The sequence below is a fragment of the Mya arenaria genome, chromosome 4 (assembly GCF_026914265.1).
Source record: "Mya arenaria isolate MELC-2E11 chromosome 4, ASM2691426v1".
Classification (NCBI taxonomy): Eukaryota; Metazoa; Mollusca; class Bivalvia; order Myida; family Myidae; genus Mya; species Mya arenaria.
The window spans coordinates 75,412,964-75,431,301 of record NC_069125.1 but is presented as its reverse complement, the minus strand read 5'-3'; the positions used below and the strand labels follow the sequence as shown (position 1 = coordinate 75,431,301).

Below are 18,338 nucleotides of genomic sequence, written 5' to 3'. Positions count from 1 at the left end.
CAGTGCAGCCTGCTCACAGTACGCGAGCCTCAGAGACTGGAAGTCCAGAACGCCATCCACCATGTGAGGCTGTCTCACCACCGCTGTGGCCGCAATCCAAAGTTACATAGTGTTGTTTATAGCTTATACTAGTTACATTACATGCTACATCAAATTCAAAATAAGCCAATAACTAGAACTCCGCGAGTCGGATGTGTCGCCTGACGAATTATTTACTGTCGACATTATAGCTGTAAGATTGGCATTTTATTCATTTATAGACAATGATGTTGCCATTTAACTTTCAAGTGTAGGTGGCATTTGAACCCTCAATCAGATATACCTACGGAATAAGTTTCAGGTTGAAACCTCCTATAGTTTACGAGATATGCCACAGACAAAACCTAAGCAAGAAAATTAACAAAGGGCAATAACTCTAAAAATATGGCAGCAAGAGTAACGGTTCTTGTGCACTGCACTTGCCCTCAATGAGATCTATCTAGCTATGAAGTTTCAAGTTGATACCTCTTATATTCTTCAAGATATGCCCCGGACAAAACTTTAAGCATGAAAATTAACAAAGGGCAATAACTTTAAAACTAAGAAAGCAAGAGTTACTGTTATTGTGCACTGCACTTGCCCTCAATGAGATATATCTAGCTATGAAGTTTCAAGTTGATACCTCTTATATTCTTCAAGATATGCCACGGACAAAACTTTAAGCATGAAAATTAACAAAGGGCAATAACTTTAAAACTAAGAAAGCAAGAGTTACTGTTATTGTGCACTGCACTTGCCCTCAATGAGATCTATCTAGCTATGAAGTTTCAAGTTGATACCTCTTATATTCTTCAAGATATGCCCCGGACAAAACTTAAAGCATGAAAATTAACAAAGGGCAATAATTTTAAAACTAAGAAAGCAAGAGTTACTGTTATTGTGCACTGCACTTGCCCTCCATGAGATCTATCTACATATGAAGTTTCAAGTTGATAACTCTTATATTCTACAAGATATGCCACGGACAAAACTTAAAGCATGAAAAATAACAAAGGGCAATAACTCTAAAAATATGGAAGCAAGAGTAACAGTTCTTGTGCACTGCACTTGCCCTCAATTAGATCTATGTACATATGAAGTTTCAAGTTGATACCACTAATAGTTTAGGAGATATACCCCGGACAAGCGAAAATGGGACGCGGACGCCGCCGCCGACAAAAGTAACCCCTTTATGTCGTCTTTTCAGGCAACACAAAAACTGTATGATTTATCTGTGCATTCATATTACATCTCATAATCTTTAGTATGATATGCAGATTATCACTTAATAAAGTTTTAATATTTAAATAGAAGAACCTACCTTCAACTTCCAAGTCTGTGTCAAAAGCCTTCTCATCATGAATGTCTACGTTGCTAAAGTCTGCATCAAATGCGTGCACCTTCTGTCTGTCCTCATCACTGTCTGAGTCAGAGCCGTGTCCACGCTGTGTCACACCCGTTCCAGCGCTCCCCAATTGTGAACGACGCGAGCGATTACTCTGACGACTGATAGTCTTCAATGAAAAAAATAAATTCAATCATTTTATGTTTATCACTTTGTAAGAAAGACCATCGCATAACCTTACCTGCAGGATAAGTATAGCCTTCTACAAGTAAGCTAAATCTAGAAGTTAAACAAAAAAACTTATCTAAATAATAGTTAGAACACATGATGTGAAACCTAAATGATCTAGAAGGGCATACCCTGAGTGTATTGTTGGTTGTCTTATCAAGATTTCTTGATTGGTTTGTAAATCAATAAATTGATAGATTTATTTACTTAATTTGCAAATTTCTGATAGTTAATGTAAATATTAATATTAATATATACATTCCATCATTAAATTGATAAAATAAGTATGTCTAAAAGAGGTATATGCTTTGCTTTTGAATTTGTTTTGTTATTTCTGTATTAGCAAAAAATAATGGTTCTTTCCTCGAATAATAAAAGTTAACAGCATATAGATGAATTTTGAACCTAACCTCTCTCTGCCATTCACGGCTAAAACCAAATAAAATGTCATTCAGTATGAGCAATTACTAAATATAAAATAATCCATTAACTACAATTAAAATCTGGACTGAAACCAATTAAATTCAATATATCTCATTCTGGTCTATCTAAATACTGTTTATTCTGACAATTGACTATTTCTATATTCTCAAACACATCAAATGTACAATACTGATACAATATATCTTTTTTGTACTGTCACCATTTAAAAAAAATATGAAAAAAACTCCAACCTGAAACTTTAACAGAACCTAGGGTAAAAAACTAGCTGCCACAATAACTAAACTGACAGAAGAATCAATGCTGATGACAAGTCTCTAATTAAACTGTAACAAACATGAATTTGATATTCGATCATCTAAGAATACATGATTGTTAACAGGGGAACTGAAAATATCAATTGTAAGAATAAAAAACAACACATTTAATAAAACTGCTGAATATTTCATGTGAATGTTTTCAAGAATGTCATATCTGTTTGCATTTCAATACAATGTGTGCACAGACAGGAGTGGAGGAAAGAAAGCATTAGCACAAAAAGTAAATTCAATTAAACATTGATAGATGAATAGAGGCGTGTATGTCTTTATTAATATCAATTATCTTGAATGCTTGCCTGTATAAAGACATACAAGACATAAACTTTAAAACTGAAAGGAGCCATTCTTATGCCACAGACCAACAGTAAGACTCCCGCTGCCAACGAAAAGAGTTTAACAATTAATCCAGACAACAGTAACTGTCACTGAACCAGTAATTCAGTAACTGGTTCTAGAGAACACCGGAGCAGCATGTATACCTTGCTTCTGTCGATGTTGAGGATACGCGGGCTCCGCAGTGAGGCTCGGAATGATGCCTGGCCTAGGTACATGTCCATGGCAATCACAAGCACCACTATTACCACCACCACCACCAACAACAACAACTATTAGTGTTCCTTTATGTCACAAGTAGCATATTTTTATACACATATATAGTTTGGTCAATTTCTGGTACAATTGTTGGTAAAACAATACATCATTTGTGTTCCATCCTCATTTAAGGTCCAGTATTGTGTTTCTATTATAAATTCTTATCCTGCTCAACGTGCTTTCCTGATGTTTTTCATTAATAATTTATTTCTAAGACATCTGAGGTATACAGTGTAACACTCCTGAAGCCCAGCGGGAACAATTTACAGCACTGCTTTCCTCACAGCTTTATCCATGCCAATGACCGCTGTACGTAGCAGCAAACTCACATATAATAATTATAATGGTTAATTTAATATTCAGAAGTGGAATCAATAGATCATATCCAAGTGTTTAATTTTCCTCTTAAATACACTTTCCTATCACATTATTACAATATTTCAACACTAGGGTAAATAATTATCTTTGACAACTTTTCGCCTTGAAAGGTTAAAAATTGATTTTAATTAGAGTAAAGGCAATATGATAGGACCAAAGTTCTAATGAAGTGTATTGAAGATAAACAAATAATTAGGAGGTATATTAATTCAATCATTTTTTTATTAAACTTTATGACACTTTTTGTTATATTATACATCTCAAAGCCATCAACGTCACGCTATAGTAGTAAACTCAAATGTTGACCATGTCCTTCAATTCGAAAGGAGCACTTTCACGGAATGTGACATTAAGATAGCTGTAGTTAATGGAAATACGACATAAAACACCTCATTTTTTCAATCATCTATTGGTTTTGAAAGGACATCAACATAAAATAATGGACCAGACCTTTTAAGACATCTGAATGCTATCTCGAAACAACCCAAAAGAATAAAGAACGCTGAAATGGTTAAATCACACCCAAACCGATTAAAGTCTGATCTTATGAACAAGTTGTCAAATAAATAAAATATCTGAATTTTGTGCTGTAATGGATTACATTTATTCTGTATATATATAAGAGATGACCGGATTACTAGTTATAAATCCTTAATAGTTATAATCCTATATGTGATGCAATAACTCTGTAATAAAGGTAAAATCCTGTAACAGTTCTTTAACTAATCCAGGAGAAGTCATTTGCACAATATAAGCAGTCTGGTGATATGTGACCCAACTGTTCGGTGTGAGCCACTACATGGTGGCCACTTCAGGGAGGAATCCAGTATATCAGCAATATTACCTGCTCCTTCAAATCATCTTCTAATCAATACCACAATACAGAAAAACTAATGTGGTAAATCTTATGTCACTTAGGAGATAGTAAACAGCATGAGACAATTTATTATAGTTAAGATGTCTCTGCACTTGAATTTAATCTCCCGGTTCAACCTGGCCTTATCACAAATATCTGAACCAAAGCAGAAGCATAGTGAATTTATAATACATCATATTATTACAAACCACAATATACCTACAGCTCACAAACAAGTGAAAATAGCCCACCATGTATTTTTTTTAAGAAAATCAAATCCGTCTTTGATCTGCTTACCTTGGTGCAGTTGCCAGGCGAGAAATCTCTACATTATTGCATTTTTGTTCATATTTAGATTAAGAGTAACAAATAGGTTATATACGTACTTCCTGAGCAGAGAAGGCTGTTTGATCTTCATTGATCAAAGAAGATGTAATGACTGTTTGCAAGCTAAAAAAAAATATCTTGAGACTTAAAATGGTAAAATCTTAAATGAAGCATGTGTCTGCACTAGCGGATCCAAGTTTACTTTTTAGTTCAATAAAGGAGAAAAAAGGAATAAATATGTCCAAGATGCATCCAAGATGCACCATTTGGAAAACAATCCCCCCAAACCCCCCTGCCAACACCTTTAACCAAACATTTTTCTGTTTTGATCAAAAGGTTAAGGCCCTAAGTTACGCCCCCTGTAATTACAAATCCTGGATCCATCCCTGGTCTGGATGGTTATTTGACTCTTAGGAACAAATCAACAGAAGGCATTAATGTAGGTTGACAGTATGACTAAATGCTGCTGACAGTATGACTAAATGCTGCTGACAGTATGAAATGCTACTGGCAGTTAATATTCAAGACTATATACTGCTTACATATATGCTGCTGGCAGTATGACTGAATGCTACAAACAGTTTGACTAAAAACTGCAGACAATATGAACGCATGCTGCTGACAGTTTAACTCAATACTGCTGACATACACTTAAAGCTGCAGAAATACATTATAACTAAATGCTACTGACAGTTTGACTTAATTCTACTGACAATTTGACAAAATTCTACTGACAAAATGGCTTAATTCTATAGACAATATGACTTAATTCTACTGACAGTTTGACATCATTCTAGTGACAATTTGACAGTTTAACTCAATACTACTGACAGTTGACTTAATTCTACTGACAGTTTGACATCATTCTACTGACAATTTGACAGTTTGACTTAACTCTACCGACAGTTTGACTTAATTCTACTGACAATTTGACTTAATTCTACTGACGGTTTGACATCATTCTAGTGACAATTTGACAGTTTGACTTAATTCTACTGACAGTCGACTTCATTCTACTGACATTTTGACATCATTCTACTGACAGTTTGACTTAATTCTACTGAAAGTTTGACTTAATTCTACTGACAGTTTGACATCATTCTAGTGAAAATTTGACTTGATTTTACTGACAATTTGACAGTTAAACTTAAATCTACTGACAGTTACACTTAATTCTATAAGAGTTTGACTTAATTCTACTGAGAGTTTGACTTAATTCTACTGACAGTTTGACTTAATTCTACTTACAGTTTGACATCATTCTAGTGACAATTTGACTTGATTTTACTGACAATTTGACTTAAATCTACTGACAGTTATACTTAATTCTACTGACAGTTTGACTTAGTTCTAGTGATAATTTGATAGTTTGACTTAATTCTACTGAAAGTTTGACTTAATTCTACTGACAGTTTGACATAATTCTACTTACAGTTTGACATCATTCTAGTGACAATTTGACTTGATTTTACTGACAATTTGACAGTTTGACTTAAATCTACTGACAGTTACACTTAATTCTGCTGACAGTTTATCTTAATTCTACTGACAGTTTGTCTTAATTCTACTGACAGTTTGACTTTATTCTACTGACAGTTTGACTTAATTCTACTGACAGTTTGACTTAATTCTACTGACAGTTTGACTTAATTCTACTGACAGTTTGACTCAATGCTGCTGTTATACATTATAACTAACATGTTTGAGGCTAATAATTATAGTACTCTTTTTTAGCAAAATTCTATGTCACATTTAACTGAAACACTGATAGTCCATAGTGTACTGTGTAGAGAACCAAAATCTAAAGCTGTAACTTTTGGAGAATCCTGTGTTATCTGGTTCACTTACCCGTGATCCTGCATTATCGTCTTCATTAACATCAGCATCATACTCCTCCTCAATGTCACCAAGATCAAAGTCTGTGATGAACACCCTTGGATCTGCTGACTTACAGGCACGAGGCATGGGAGATGATGTGGCCAAGATTGCCTCCATTGTGCTCACAATCATTCACAGTTTCTAAGCTCATTCAAGCATTAGTTGTTTTTGCAACACCAGAAAATTGTCATTTATTGCAGTACTTTGGTAAAGGCAAAACATCATCATATATAAATTAACCACACTATTTCTTTAATCCATTGTATGATTTAATGGGTGAAATCATGTAAAACACATATCAGGTTCAGAACTTAGGATCAGGATCGATGTTCCCTTAGATAAATACGTAGGGCATTTAATTCAATTATAATATACTATAGAATGTATAAATTTACTTCTAAAAGAAATTGAAGAGCTATCTACAAAATACAATCAATAAAACTTGGTAAATATTGGTATAATCAATAAGGAAAAAACCGGCCCTTTTAAATATCAAGCATGTTCTCATCATTTTTTATAACTGAATGCTAAATCTTTGCTTACTCCATTCATAGAAAACATACTCTTATTTTGGCAACATATCCTGAAGGAAAAAGACTTATAAAATGATTGTTCCTGCTATAAATATTCATAAAATCCTTGTGACACTTTGACAAACACAGACATACTTTTGTTAAAAGCTGTTTAAATATGTTATTTTAATAAACTGGATTAGAGATTAGCTTAAATCTGTTGGGCTTCTTGGGAGGCCCTGTATGTAATCATTACCTGTTTGAGTAAAACATAAACTTGAATAAGATGTAGGTCTGTAACCTCTAATATGCGCCGCAAACAACTAATTCATCCTAGTTGCCATCAGGAACAAAATATCAATATACTCTCAACTTAGGTAAGCTACTTCTTTGACAAAACAGTTATTTTATTGCAAAAACAATGTAGGTAGTATTACATTAAGGACCTGTCACACACTGATGTCCCTTACAAATGGCGAGAAAATCTGCGGAGGTCTGTCAAGAAAGCACTTCAAAAATCAATCAATTGACCATAGCAAAACCGATGTAGTACTAGCATTTGAGCCGACGTGCTACTTTTCTGGGGGGGTTTTCTGTTGTTATACCGAGGTGCTTCCATTGTTTAAAGGATGTGCCTCCGCTGACCGGAGCTATAGCCAAGTGATATCGATGTTAAGCTGCTGTTGTACTAAGATGTACAGTATTAGAACAGTAGTACTACGGTATCACATTGCCAAGAATGGTAATACACTGTAAGTCATAACATCATCAGAATCATAGAACACATCTGTATCAGTTTGGAACACATTGAGGCCACTGGAGAGCCGCTGATCCATTATGGGGCCCAACCAGTGCTCTACCGAAATTAATGAAGTACTGCAGATGTAGACTCTTTTTTGAGAGTGTTCAAAAATTTATACTGTGGCTGCCATGGCTTTTTTTTTTGGGGGGGGGGGGGGGTGGGGGGCTGATGTGCTGATGATGTCCAGATGATGTTTACCTGTTCTTAGTGATGTGACATTGTTGCACTAACATATCAGTACCAATCTCCAAAAATTGCCAAATTTGTGTTCGGGTATAGCACTGGTGAGCAAAATCTTCTACTGGTGTGACAGGTCCTTTATTCATACAAGAAAGATCCCTGCCACTATTACTATAACCTTGAATGACCATGGTACATTGGTGAGCCAACATAATGATGAATCAGATCTTACTTATACTAAATACCATGCCATACTGCAAGACAACAGTTTTGAAAATACAAAATATAAAAAATAAATAATATAAAAAATAAAGAAATTTAGCTTAAGTAATTTAAATCAACAGTGTTACATCAAAGAAGGATGGCCTTTTCAAGCAATGCATATATTTGCAATATTTTTGCTGCATATATTGAATAATGGATGAATTGTTTTCCCAACATCTGTTCTAATTGGTTTACAAATCATCTCATAATGATTTGATGACAATACCATATAGGCAGAGGTTCAAATTGTGTTTAAAGAATGATTTTGATATTACATTTTATCCCTAGATGCCCCTAATTAAATTTTATTGAGATTGTTAAGATTGAAATCTAGCTAAACTGGCTGATTTTGAAATTCAGTTAATTATGACACTTCTACAAAAACAAGATTTTTCTCAAATAATTTTCTGTCAAAGGAACAAACACATTCTAATGGCTTTAACTCAATCTCATCTCATAAGGTAGATGGCATTCATAAAAAATGTGCTTATCTAAAAACTTACTAAAAAAGCTCATCAATCATAATGAAAGTTAATAACCTTTGGCAGGTTATGGACCAAGTTGGTCCCTGTGATTCACTATGGAGGTTGCCTAACATGACGTGTATGTGAACGTGTATGAATGTGTAACTACATGTACTGCTAAAAGTTTCAGTTGAGTTTAAAAGTTTGTGAAATTTGCCTTTACACTTGTGCAGACTGGTTGATATACTACAGATCTAGTTCCTCATGCTATCATACATGTAAATCTAAACTTGTAAAAATACACATACCTGGATGACGTAGTGCACATAAAGAAGTCCACACATACATATATAGTGTGTATACACATACATATACACATGCATATACACATACATATACATGTGCATATACACATACATACACGTGCATAATCACCTAATATACACATATATATATATATACATATACACATACATAATTATAATACATGTGCAAACACACATACATATACACATGCTTATACACATACATATACACATACATATACACATACATATACACATGCTTATACACATACATATACACATGCATATACACATGTAACATATACACTTGCAAGTAGTGGTTCGCAACCCATACATTATTTCCCTTAATACCAAAAGTGAAATACTACTGTATGATCATCTTTGCCTGTGTCTTCAATAATGTTAGCAACTAGAAGTTGTGTAATTATTTTAATGCCTGACTCCCTTTAATACCATTGTTTGGTTATATTTCACGCCCTTAATTACCCTAACTCTTGGGGCAGCCAGTGGAATACACAAGTAATAATGGATGCATAGCACAATACACACTTTTTCAGTGCCTTATCTTTTGCCCCACAGACCATTGTGGTTATTATCACAATTTAAAATGTAAGGAGACAAGTTCAATCAGGCTTTGAAAGCTTTATTTGATTTCTGACATTTCATGAGATGTTGTGAACATAATTATTTTAAAATCAGGCCAATGGTTTCTGAAAAGATGTTCTTCAAAGTGTACAATATAGACATATAGCAAACTAGCCCTGCCCCTGGTGGCCATGTTCACAATAGGGAGAAGGATTTGATATATTGTAACCTAAGGATCATTTCTGTAAAATTATTTTGAAATCAGGTCAATGGTTATTGAAGAGAAGATTTTCAATGTTTGCCATATGGTGGTAACTGGTCCACCCCTGGCAACCATATTGTTTTTTTTTTAATCAACATGGGGTGGAGGAATTTGACAGAGGGTCACCTTAGAAACATATCTGTGAAATTATTTTAAAATCAGGCCAACTTTTCCATATTTCCTGTTGCCCACCCTCTACAACACATGAACTTGCAGGGACATATTTCCTGCTGCCCACCCTCTACAACACATGAACTTACAGGGACATATTTCCTGTTGCCCACCCTCTACAACACATAAACTTGCAGGGACATATTTCCTGTTGCCCATCCTCTACAACACATGAAGTTACAGGGGCATATTTCATGTTGCCCACTCTCTACAACACATGAACTTGCAGGGACATATTTCCTGTTGCCCAACTGATACAACACATGAATTTGCAGGGACATATTTCCTGTTGTCCAACTGATACAATACATGAACTTACAGGGTAATTTGCCCAACTGATACAACACATGAATTTGCAGGGACATATTTCCTGTTGTCCAACTGATACAATACATGAACTTACAGGGACATATTTCCTGTTGCCCAACTGATACAATACATGAACTTACAGGGGCATATTTCCTGTTGCCCAACTGATACAATACATGAACTTACAGGGGCATATTTCCTGTTGCCCAACTGATACAATACATGAACTTACAGGGGCATATTTCCTGTTGCCCAACTGATACAATACATGAACTTACAGGGGCATATTTCCTGTTGTCCAACTGATACAATACATGAACTTACAGGGGCATATTTCCTGTTGCCCAACTGATACAATACATGAACTTACAGGGGCATATTTCCTGTTGTCCAACTGATACAATACATGAACTTACAGGGGCATATTTCCTGTTGCCCAACTGATACAATACATGAACTTACAGGGGCATATTTCCTGTTGCCCAACTGATACAATACATGAACTTACAGGGGCATATTTCCTGTTGCCCAACTGATACAATACATGAACTATCAGGGGCATATTTCCTGTTGCCCAACTGATACAATACATGAACTTACAGGGACATATTTCCTGTTGCCCAACTGATACAATACATGAACTTACAGGGACATATTTTCTGTTGCCCACGTGATGGTAGTTGTACACCCGCTCCCTGTTACTGGCACTTTTACTACCTTTCTGGGATAGGTCCTTTTTAAACATCACAAGATTTTCAAGATTTTCCCACTTTTTTACACTAATTTCAATCTATTAGACAGCAAATCCAAGACCAGCTGTTAATTATTCCACATATTGTAAACCATTAAACCCTTCTACCTTGTGCTGCATGCGCCAAATACAATACAAATTTACATATATTTACATTATGTCTCTAATTTATTTCTCAAAATGCACCAGATAGAATTTCTCAAGTAATTATTCCAATTTAATTAAATGTTTGCACAGAATTAATTTAGATACATTTCAATCAGGAACACTTTTAAAGTTATACACTTATACAAAACATGCCAATCATTAGACTCAAAGGAGTGACACATTCAAATATCATTTTTCACATTCTGATATATTTTATGAATGTTTATCACATTTCCAATTTCAGGACTTAGTTTTAATAAAGTTCAATTTATCTTTAATCTTTCTTCAAACACACAATTCTCTATTTTCAATGAATTTTAATCTGACCAATGGTTTGGTTAACCTCTCAAGATACTGTATCATTAATTAGGGGGTTTAACGTATTCATTTCACTATGGCCTTCACTTCAGTTGTTTGTAAATATATTTTAATACTAAATTTCAAACATTTTCTGCTATTCATAGTTCATTCAACTCAAACAGATACTTTAATGACTGTAATGGAATAAAAATGCCAGTTTATAAGTGCTATATGAATCTAAGACTGGGTTTCTTTGCTTGCTAATTATTAGTCTTAAGAAACATGATTTTGTGGAAATCCTTTGCAGGCATTATACAACAAGGTTTACAACGTTTCCGCAAAATACCCTGCACGAGGGTTGGAATGAACCTATCCTACACGAGCGGCTATGGAAGATGCTTTTTCTCCCACCTCAGTTAAACAAAATTAAGTAAAAATGTATTTTTGGGCTGAATACACTCTTTTGTGCGTAGTGAAAATAACTGCTTATGGATATGCGCTATTTCGTGGCTGTCATGGATATGCGCGCAGTGATTCAGATTATGTTAATAGTCAAATCGGTCTTTAAATAGTTCTGAGGAAAGTACGTGAAGCATTATTTCTTGAAAGGTGCGTGAAAACTTTTTTATGGTGACATTTGAAGCGAAAAATAATAAATTAGCATTCTAAATATTGCAACAAGACAAGATTTCTATGATGCTACAGACAACAGTCTTCAACAAGGGAGGTAATTACAATGTATCAACCATTAAAAAGGAGTTCCATATGGGTAGTTGTTTTATCTTTGCCCGTGGGCAAAATAAGAATTTCTAGCATGGTTAAATTTTTTGATCTACTTATCTGAGGTGGGAGAAAAATAGCAACTGCATCTTAATTGCCCAAACTGGTGTTTACATGTTATATTTCATGCTCAATCAGACTTTTATATTATATAATATATAGTGATTCAGCTTTAATTCATCTACATCAGCAGCAAAACACATTTTGATTAGTTTCACAACACCAATTTCAAGTCCTAATTCTATGAAAAAGAAATCAATATTCATAAATCAAATTGCTGAAGGCACAGACATGCTTAGACTAACACCACCACCACCACCCACGAACACCACCCACGAACACCACCACCATTCACCAACACCACCCACCAACACCACTCACCATCAACGGTGATCAAATGATATGTTGGCCTCTTTGTACACATTATTGTCCAGAACACCTACGACCTACCTTTGTGTGTTTCTGTTGGCCAAATTGAGCACGTTGAGTATTGATAACGATGCGGTTACTGACAATGTAACTCTTCCTGCGCTCTAAGAGGGCTGAAACACTCTCTCCCACTTCACACATCTTAAACTGTTTACTGAGAACAATTAATAACCCTACACAAATGCACACACACAATTTTAAATCTCCAATTTTTTTGTCCAGATAAGTTTGTAATATTCCAGGTTAATATTATTACAGATGTCTTGATTAAAATACTTAGAAATGATAACATTCAGTGATTTCCTTATTTATAGAGAAAAATTATATCAGTTGATGAATTTAAAATAAAAAAGTGTCCTATTATAGGAATCACGGAACAATAAATGCATAAAAAGAGCTAAGTGCTGATATCAAGCTAAAGGTTGGTAGGTAGCAGTGTGATAAATTATGGACAACAAGTATCTGGTTTACAACAAGGGTCCTTGAAGAGTTTTCATATCTTTATTTGAAATGGTACAAACTACCATACATGCCATAAACTGAGAAACACTTAACAATTGCAAGGCAAAGAGAAACAGATCTTTATATTCATAATTCTCATCCCCTCCCAGCATTGTCAAATGCCCCCACCCATGACAATTTTTTCACATATGACAAAAAATCAACTTAAGCTAAAATATTGGGGACACTGCGAAAATGTTAACGTACCATTGAATACTTTTTCATTCTTAATTAAGAAAAACATAAAAATCTTTCCAGCCAACGAAGTCTCTTTTTAAAAGACCCTGATGAGAATCTTAAATTTTCACTGGTCTAAAACAGATTCAATATTTGACTTTTTTTCGCATATCAATATTACACAAAATCAAGATGTCAAAAAGCTTTTTACTCTAGAAACTCTCTAATTGTCATGATATTTATGTTATATTATATGAAAAAAACAAAACACAATACAATTAAGGAAAATTACAATAAAGCGTCCTCTACTGGTTTTGTTGTAAATAACATTTTTAAATTATATAGTAGCATTAACAATATTCTTAAATGATGAGCATAGCCAGCCAGGACCCTGGTAATTTCTTTATTGGCCCCTAACCATTTGTACACAAAATTTCACATACATAGTCTGTACACTTCTTGAGAATTATATCGCAGGATCCATTTTTTTCAAATAAATGCAAAGACTTTAATACTTTTTTCTCTGACATGAAACGACATGCATTATCCCCCAATGGCCTTCAAACCACATAGCAAGTTTCATAACCTTGATTGCTGAAATGGCCCTCTATCAATATATATATATATATATATATATATATATATATATATATATATATATATATATATATATATATATATATATATATATATATATATATACCAAGTTTCATTAACCAAGCTTGCATACTTCATAAGATATGCAGCATCCAGTATTTACAGATGGACAGACTGATAGAATAACCCTACCTAGTCTGGTAGGGGACTTCCTAAAATTCAACTATCAACTACTGTTAGATATACTTCAATGTCTTGATTATCCTTATAAGGTTGAAGGGCTCTTCACTCGTGGAGACAATCTTCTTATCAGGGACATGTCTATACCATTGGTTGTGTGCTCTCCTGTTCAATCTTAGGTTAAGCACAATTGGTTATTTTGTGATACAATGACTTGGTCTACTTTTGCCTTAATGGTCAAAGAACATTAGTATCTATAGACAAATTAAATTGACCTTTGCTGGGTTTTGGTCAAACACTTCATAACTCAGAGAGGAAGATCAATATTTTGACAATGTTATTCCTTATGATTGCTTTTAGATGTAATTTCTTTCAGAGGTCTTTTAACATTTCATTGTATGGATCATTGTTATTACTCAATTACTGTTTTCTTAAAAATACTGCAAACCAATATTGACAAATCTAATTTTGTTAACTATTCAATACAATTTTCAAATTGATAGTGGGTCTTTAAATGAAAAGTAAAAGCTTACATAACTTGGCAAGTGCAAATGACTTGTAAATAATTGTTCTATTGTAATGGTTTTTTTTCAGACTTTTCCCCAGTTATAGTGCCCTTATATAAAGCCACATTTCTGTTCAAAATCTATTGTTCTTTCCTATATTGCTAACAACTTCCCCCAAACCTGAAAAATAATTTAATCTTTTCTCTGATTAATCAGTACAGGGGTGCAGTTTGGCCAATTTCAATGTGCCCCCACCCCGCGAAACTTTCAATGCCAGCTGAGTAGATTGTTGGAGGTGCATTTAGGAGAAGATTACCAACTGGTGATTAACACACAGACCTACAAGTGCACAGATTCCCATAAAATTTATTTTTAAACCTTCAATTTATATGTCTTGCAGTTTTATTTTTTCAATATATTTGGAAATAAGTGTAAGCTGCAGGTTACATGGCCCAGGGTTCTCAAGTTTCGGTTGAACTGTTTCGTAAAGTAACTGACCGGTTTCTACTTACTCTTCCTAAAACTCACTTATTTTTTCCAAATTTGAACAGGCCTGATAATGGCAATTGCCATTTGAAACTTCCATTTTGGCCGGTTCTTATTGAGAACAATGATGGCCTATAGGAAGCTATGCCCCTACAATAAACTTTTACCACATGAATTCTACTGCAGTATAAAAAAATTCTCTTCTGACTGTGCATTTTTATGACAGAAAAATTGTAACAGAATTCCAATACTAAGAGGCAGTGGACAGAAAAAATCCCTGTTTTAATAAGAACTCAATATGTTAGGTTAAAACAACAACACCAAACACAACAGGGTTAAATATGTGGTCAGCAACCAACATATCATGCAGGCAACTTACATTCACCCCAAGATGCGTCTTTCCACATTGACTGGATGGCTTCTACAACCAATGGTACAAATGTTACTCAAAAGTAATAAATACATTCATTTAGCTTGCTGAGTTATTTTGCCTTATATCATTATATCAATATGTTTCTAAAAGTTATTTTATGTGCAATCTTCATCTCCCAGAACATACATGTTATGAAGAACTAAGGGATTAGCTTCAATTTGAATTTGTTTAGTATGTCGTTGAACTGGGGGATGAACCTACCACACCAGGTTCTCTTCAGGAAGAGAAGGTTCTTTTTCCTTAAAGTGGCACGCTCATGATTTTGGACCAAAGACTAGTTTTCCCCATAATGCATCTGAAAACCCTTATTTTATCATTATTTTACTCTATGATATCGAAATTACAGAAAAAAAATACAGTTATAGCATAAAAATGTATTTTGGTTTTAGTGGGGTTCGAACCCATGCTGGTAAAGTCAAGAAAAAAATAAGACAGCCAGCTGGTCCACACAGCCACCAGGCCTTTAACAAAATGAGTGGATATGTTGACCTGTTAAGGATACATTGATAACATCACAAGATAATGTCAATCAACCAATCAAGCAATGCCACACCCGTAATTAATTTAAAATCATGTAATTAACGCTAATCAATATTGTGGTCTTCAAAGACAATATTTGAGATGATATCAACATTTGCTGAAAGGTTCCAGCTTTTTTTATTTTTTATTTTTTTTGTCTTGATGATTTGCCACACTTTATTTCGTAATAAAAAAAGTGTATTTTACAAACCATGAGAGAGACAGAAAGTCACTTTAAACTTTAAAGACACGCATTTTCCACATATTAAATTATTTATTTCTTGAGGGTTTAATTTTTTACTGAAATTTATTTTGAACACTTTTTTCTTCTAAAGCCAAATTGGGAATTTTTCTTTTAGCATTTGGTGAAAATGTATATCTATCGGCAAAAAAGATAAAAAGAAACATTTTGACTAACCCGTCTACTGGCAGGCCGAGTACCAGGTATATGCTCAAATGTTGATCGAGTACTGGAAGGTCTGTTGTCAAGCCGTCTGCTTGGAGGGCGTGAAAAACTGCTGTTCAATGCTGATTTTCTGCCACTTGAAGCTGTTGTTGGGCGATCCTCAACCTTCAGTATGTCAGGAGAGGCATAACCCTCATCTTCTTCATTAATAGGACTTGGTGGAGAAGTCACTTCTTCATTATCAGTCTGTATCTTTCCATGATTATGTTGGCAAGACCTTGAGTTTGTTTTAGCAGTTTCATGGCTTCGTTTTTTTTCCATCCTATATTTATTTGCTTTTTACTACTAAGAAACAAATTTGTATACCAGTAAGCTGGAAACTATACTAATTTTGATAAGTTCCATTCTAAAACAACTTTTCCATTGATAGCACCTCAATAATTAAATTGAGGTCAGATTCATTCAGAGTTAAACAATTCCAAACTCACTATTCAAATTATCATGATTATCACTGACAATTTACTTAATGTTCTGTTTAAACATTTCTATTGTCACCGACAAATTCAAATATCTAGTGTTTACAGAGGGACTGAAAAGTTGTATGGATAATTGAACACATGCAATAACCAATCGGCTTCATTTTGCCCTACAAATGAAAGCATAAAAAGTATACACTTAACTAGTATACTGCTCAAATATTTATTAATAATCATAAGACACATACACCTTTATTCTATGATGGTTAATAGAAAAACGTTTACATTTATATTAAACATGTATATTAAATACTGCAAAAGCGTCATGTTGCTAAGCTACATGTATATTCATACTTCATTAAAGAAAAGTTAATATTACTTCTTTTCTCAAATATAAGTATCATCCTACGAAAAGGTATGCAACTGTAGACTATTTTAATCTAGAGGGGAAAATAGTTATCTTCTCTTTAGTGGTTCGATGCGATATCATTTAATATAGAAAATCAATTTAGCTAATAATTAATATTTTCGTGTTCAGATTCCTTTCACTAGGCGCTTAAAGTGGGGATATATATATATATATGCCGGGCCCTTAAACCTTTTTATCGAGAAAGCCGGGACTCTTAATATCGACCTCAGGTCGAGACCATCACCGGGACCTCGATATCAGTGATTGGCGGGGAGGGGGGGGGGGGGTAAAGTATACTAATATGTTGAATAAAGTAAAATCTCAATGAAAGTCTTGTGTCTGGCTGTTATTGTCTTTTGGGAGACCAACTAGCAGAAATTACGAGACTTTCTAAAAAAACGAACTACTATTTGCTTTAGTTTATATTTATTTATTTTTGATTTGGTTTTAACGGAATTAAAGTATTGAATTGCATATCGAATGTCGATGTTTCTAACAGATAAGCTATATTTATGTTTGCGCATTAGAAATATACTTTTAATAAATAATAGAACAGCACAGGCGACATTACGTTACAATAATGTGTTGGTTCACCTGGAATTAAAATCAATAACGCTTCTGGGCCAGGTAACTTGTAAGAAAAACGCTTTCTGGCCCACGCCTAATTAATTCAATAAATGATATTCAAATTGAGAAAATAAATTGTATGTACGTGAGAAAGAGCATACACTGGACCAGGGGCTACATGTTTAAGTCTAGATAGTCCGGTATGAATGATTATTATCCCGCACATGCATATTAAAATGGAAAAAAATCGGGCTCGGGCCGGTGAAAAAAAAAAACACAACAAAAAACAACAACATATATATGTACATGAACATTTTAGAAAACAATCAGAAAAATAAATGAATTAAATATATAAAAAAATGTCAACGCATTCTTTGGTCTTGAAGAAGTTTTAGACTTTAAATGGTGAGGCATCTCGGAATTTGACAACAAAGAGGT

The 18,338-nt window shown here is 34.1% G+C and overlaps 1 protein-coding gene across 9 annotated transcripts in view; it reads right to left on the bottom strand.

The window, feature by feature from the left end:
• LOC128231694 (leucine-rich repeat-containing protein 74B-like) overlaps positions 1 to 17,461 on the bottom strand; it is a 36,518-nt gene extending 19,057 nt beyond the window's left edge. For 5 of the 9 annotated variants that reach the window (XM_052944777.1, XM_052944779.1, XM_052944781.1 and 2 more), the window contains exons 1-4: positions 17,304 to 17,461; positions 16,461 to 17,094; positions 15,470 to 15,511; positions 1,340 to 1,532 (exon numbers count right to left, since the gene is read on the bottom strand). In XM_052944777.1, the coding sequence (XP_052800737.1) occupies positions 1,340 to 1,532; positions 15,470 to 15,511; positions 16,461 to 16,769 (544 nt within the window). In that variant the 5' untranslated portion in view covers positions 16,770 to 17,094; positions 17,304 to 17,461. Of the gene's footprint in view, positions 1 to 1,339; positions 1,533 to 2,831; positions 3,498 to 10,882; positions 11,278 to 12,664; positions 12,866 to 15,469; positions 15,512 to 16,460; positions 17,095 to 17,303 lie in introns of those variants that run through there. The other 4 variants (XM_052944780.1, XM_052944783.1, XM_052944784.1 and 1 more) reach the window with 4 other exon arrangements.
• Positions 17,462 to 18,338: the final 877 nt, after the last annotated feature.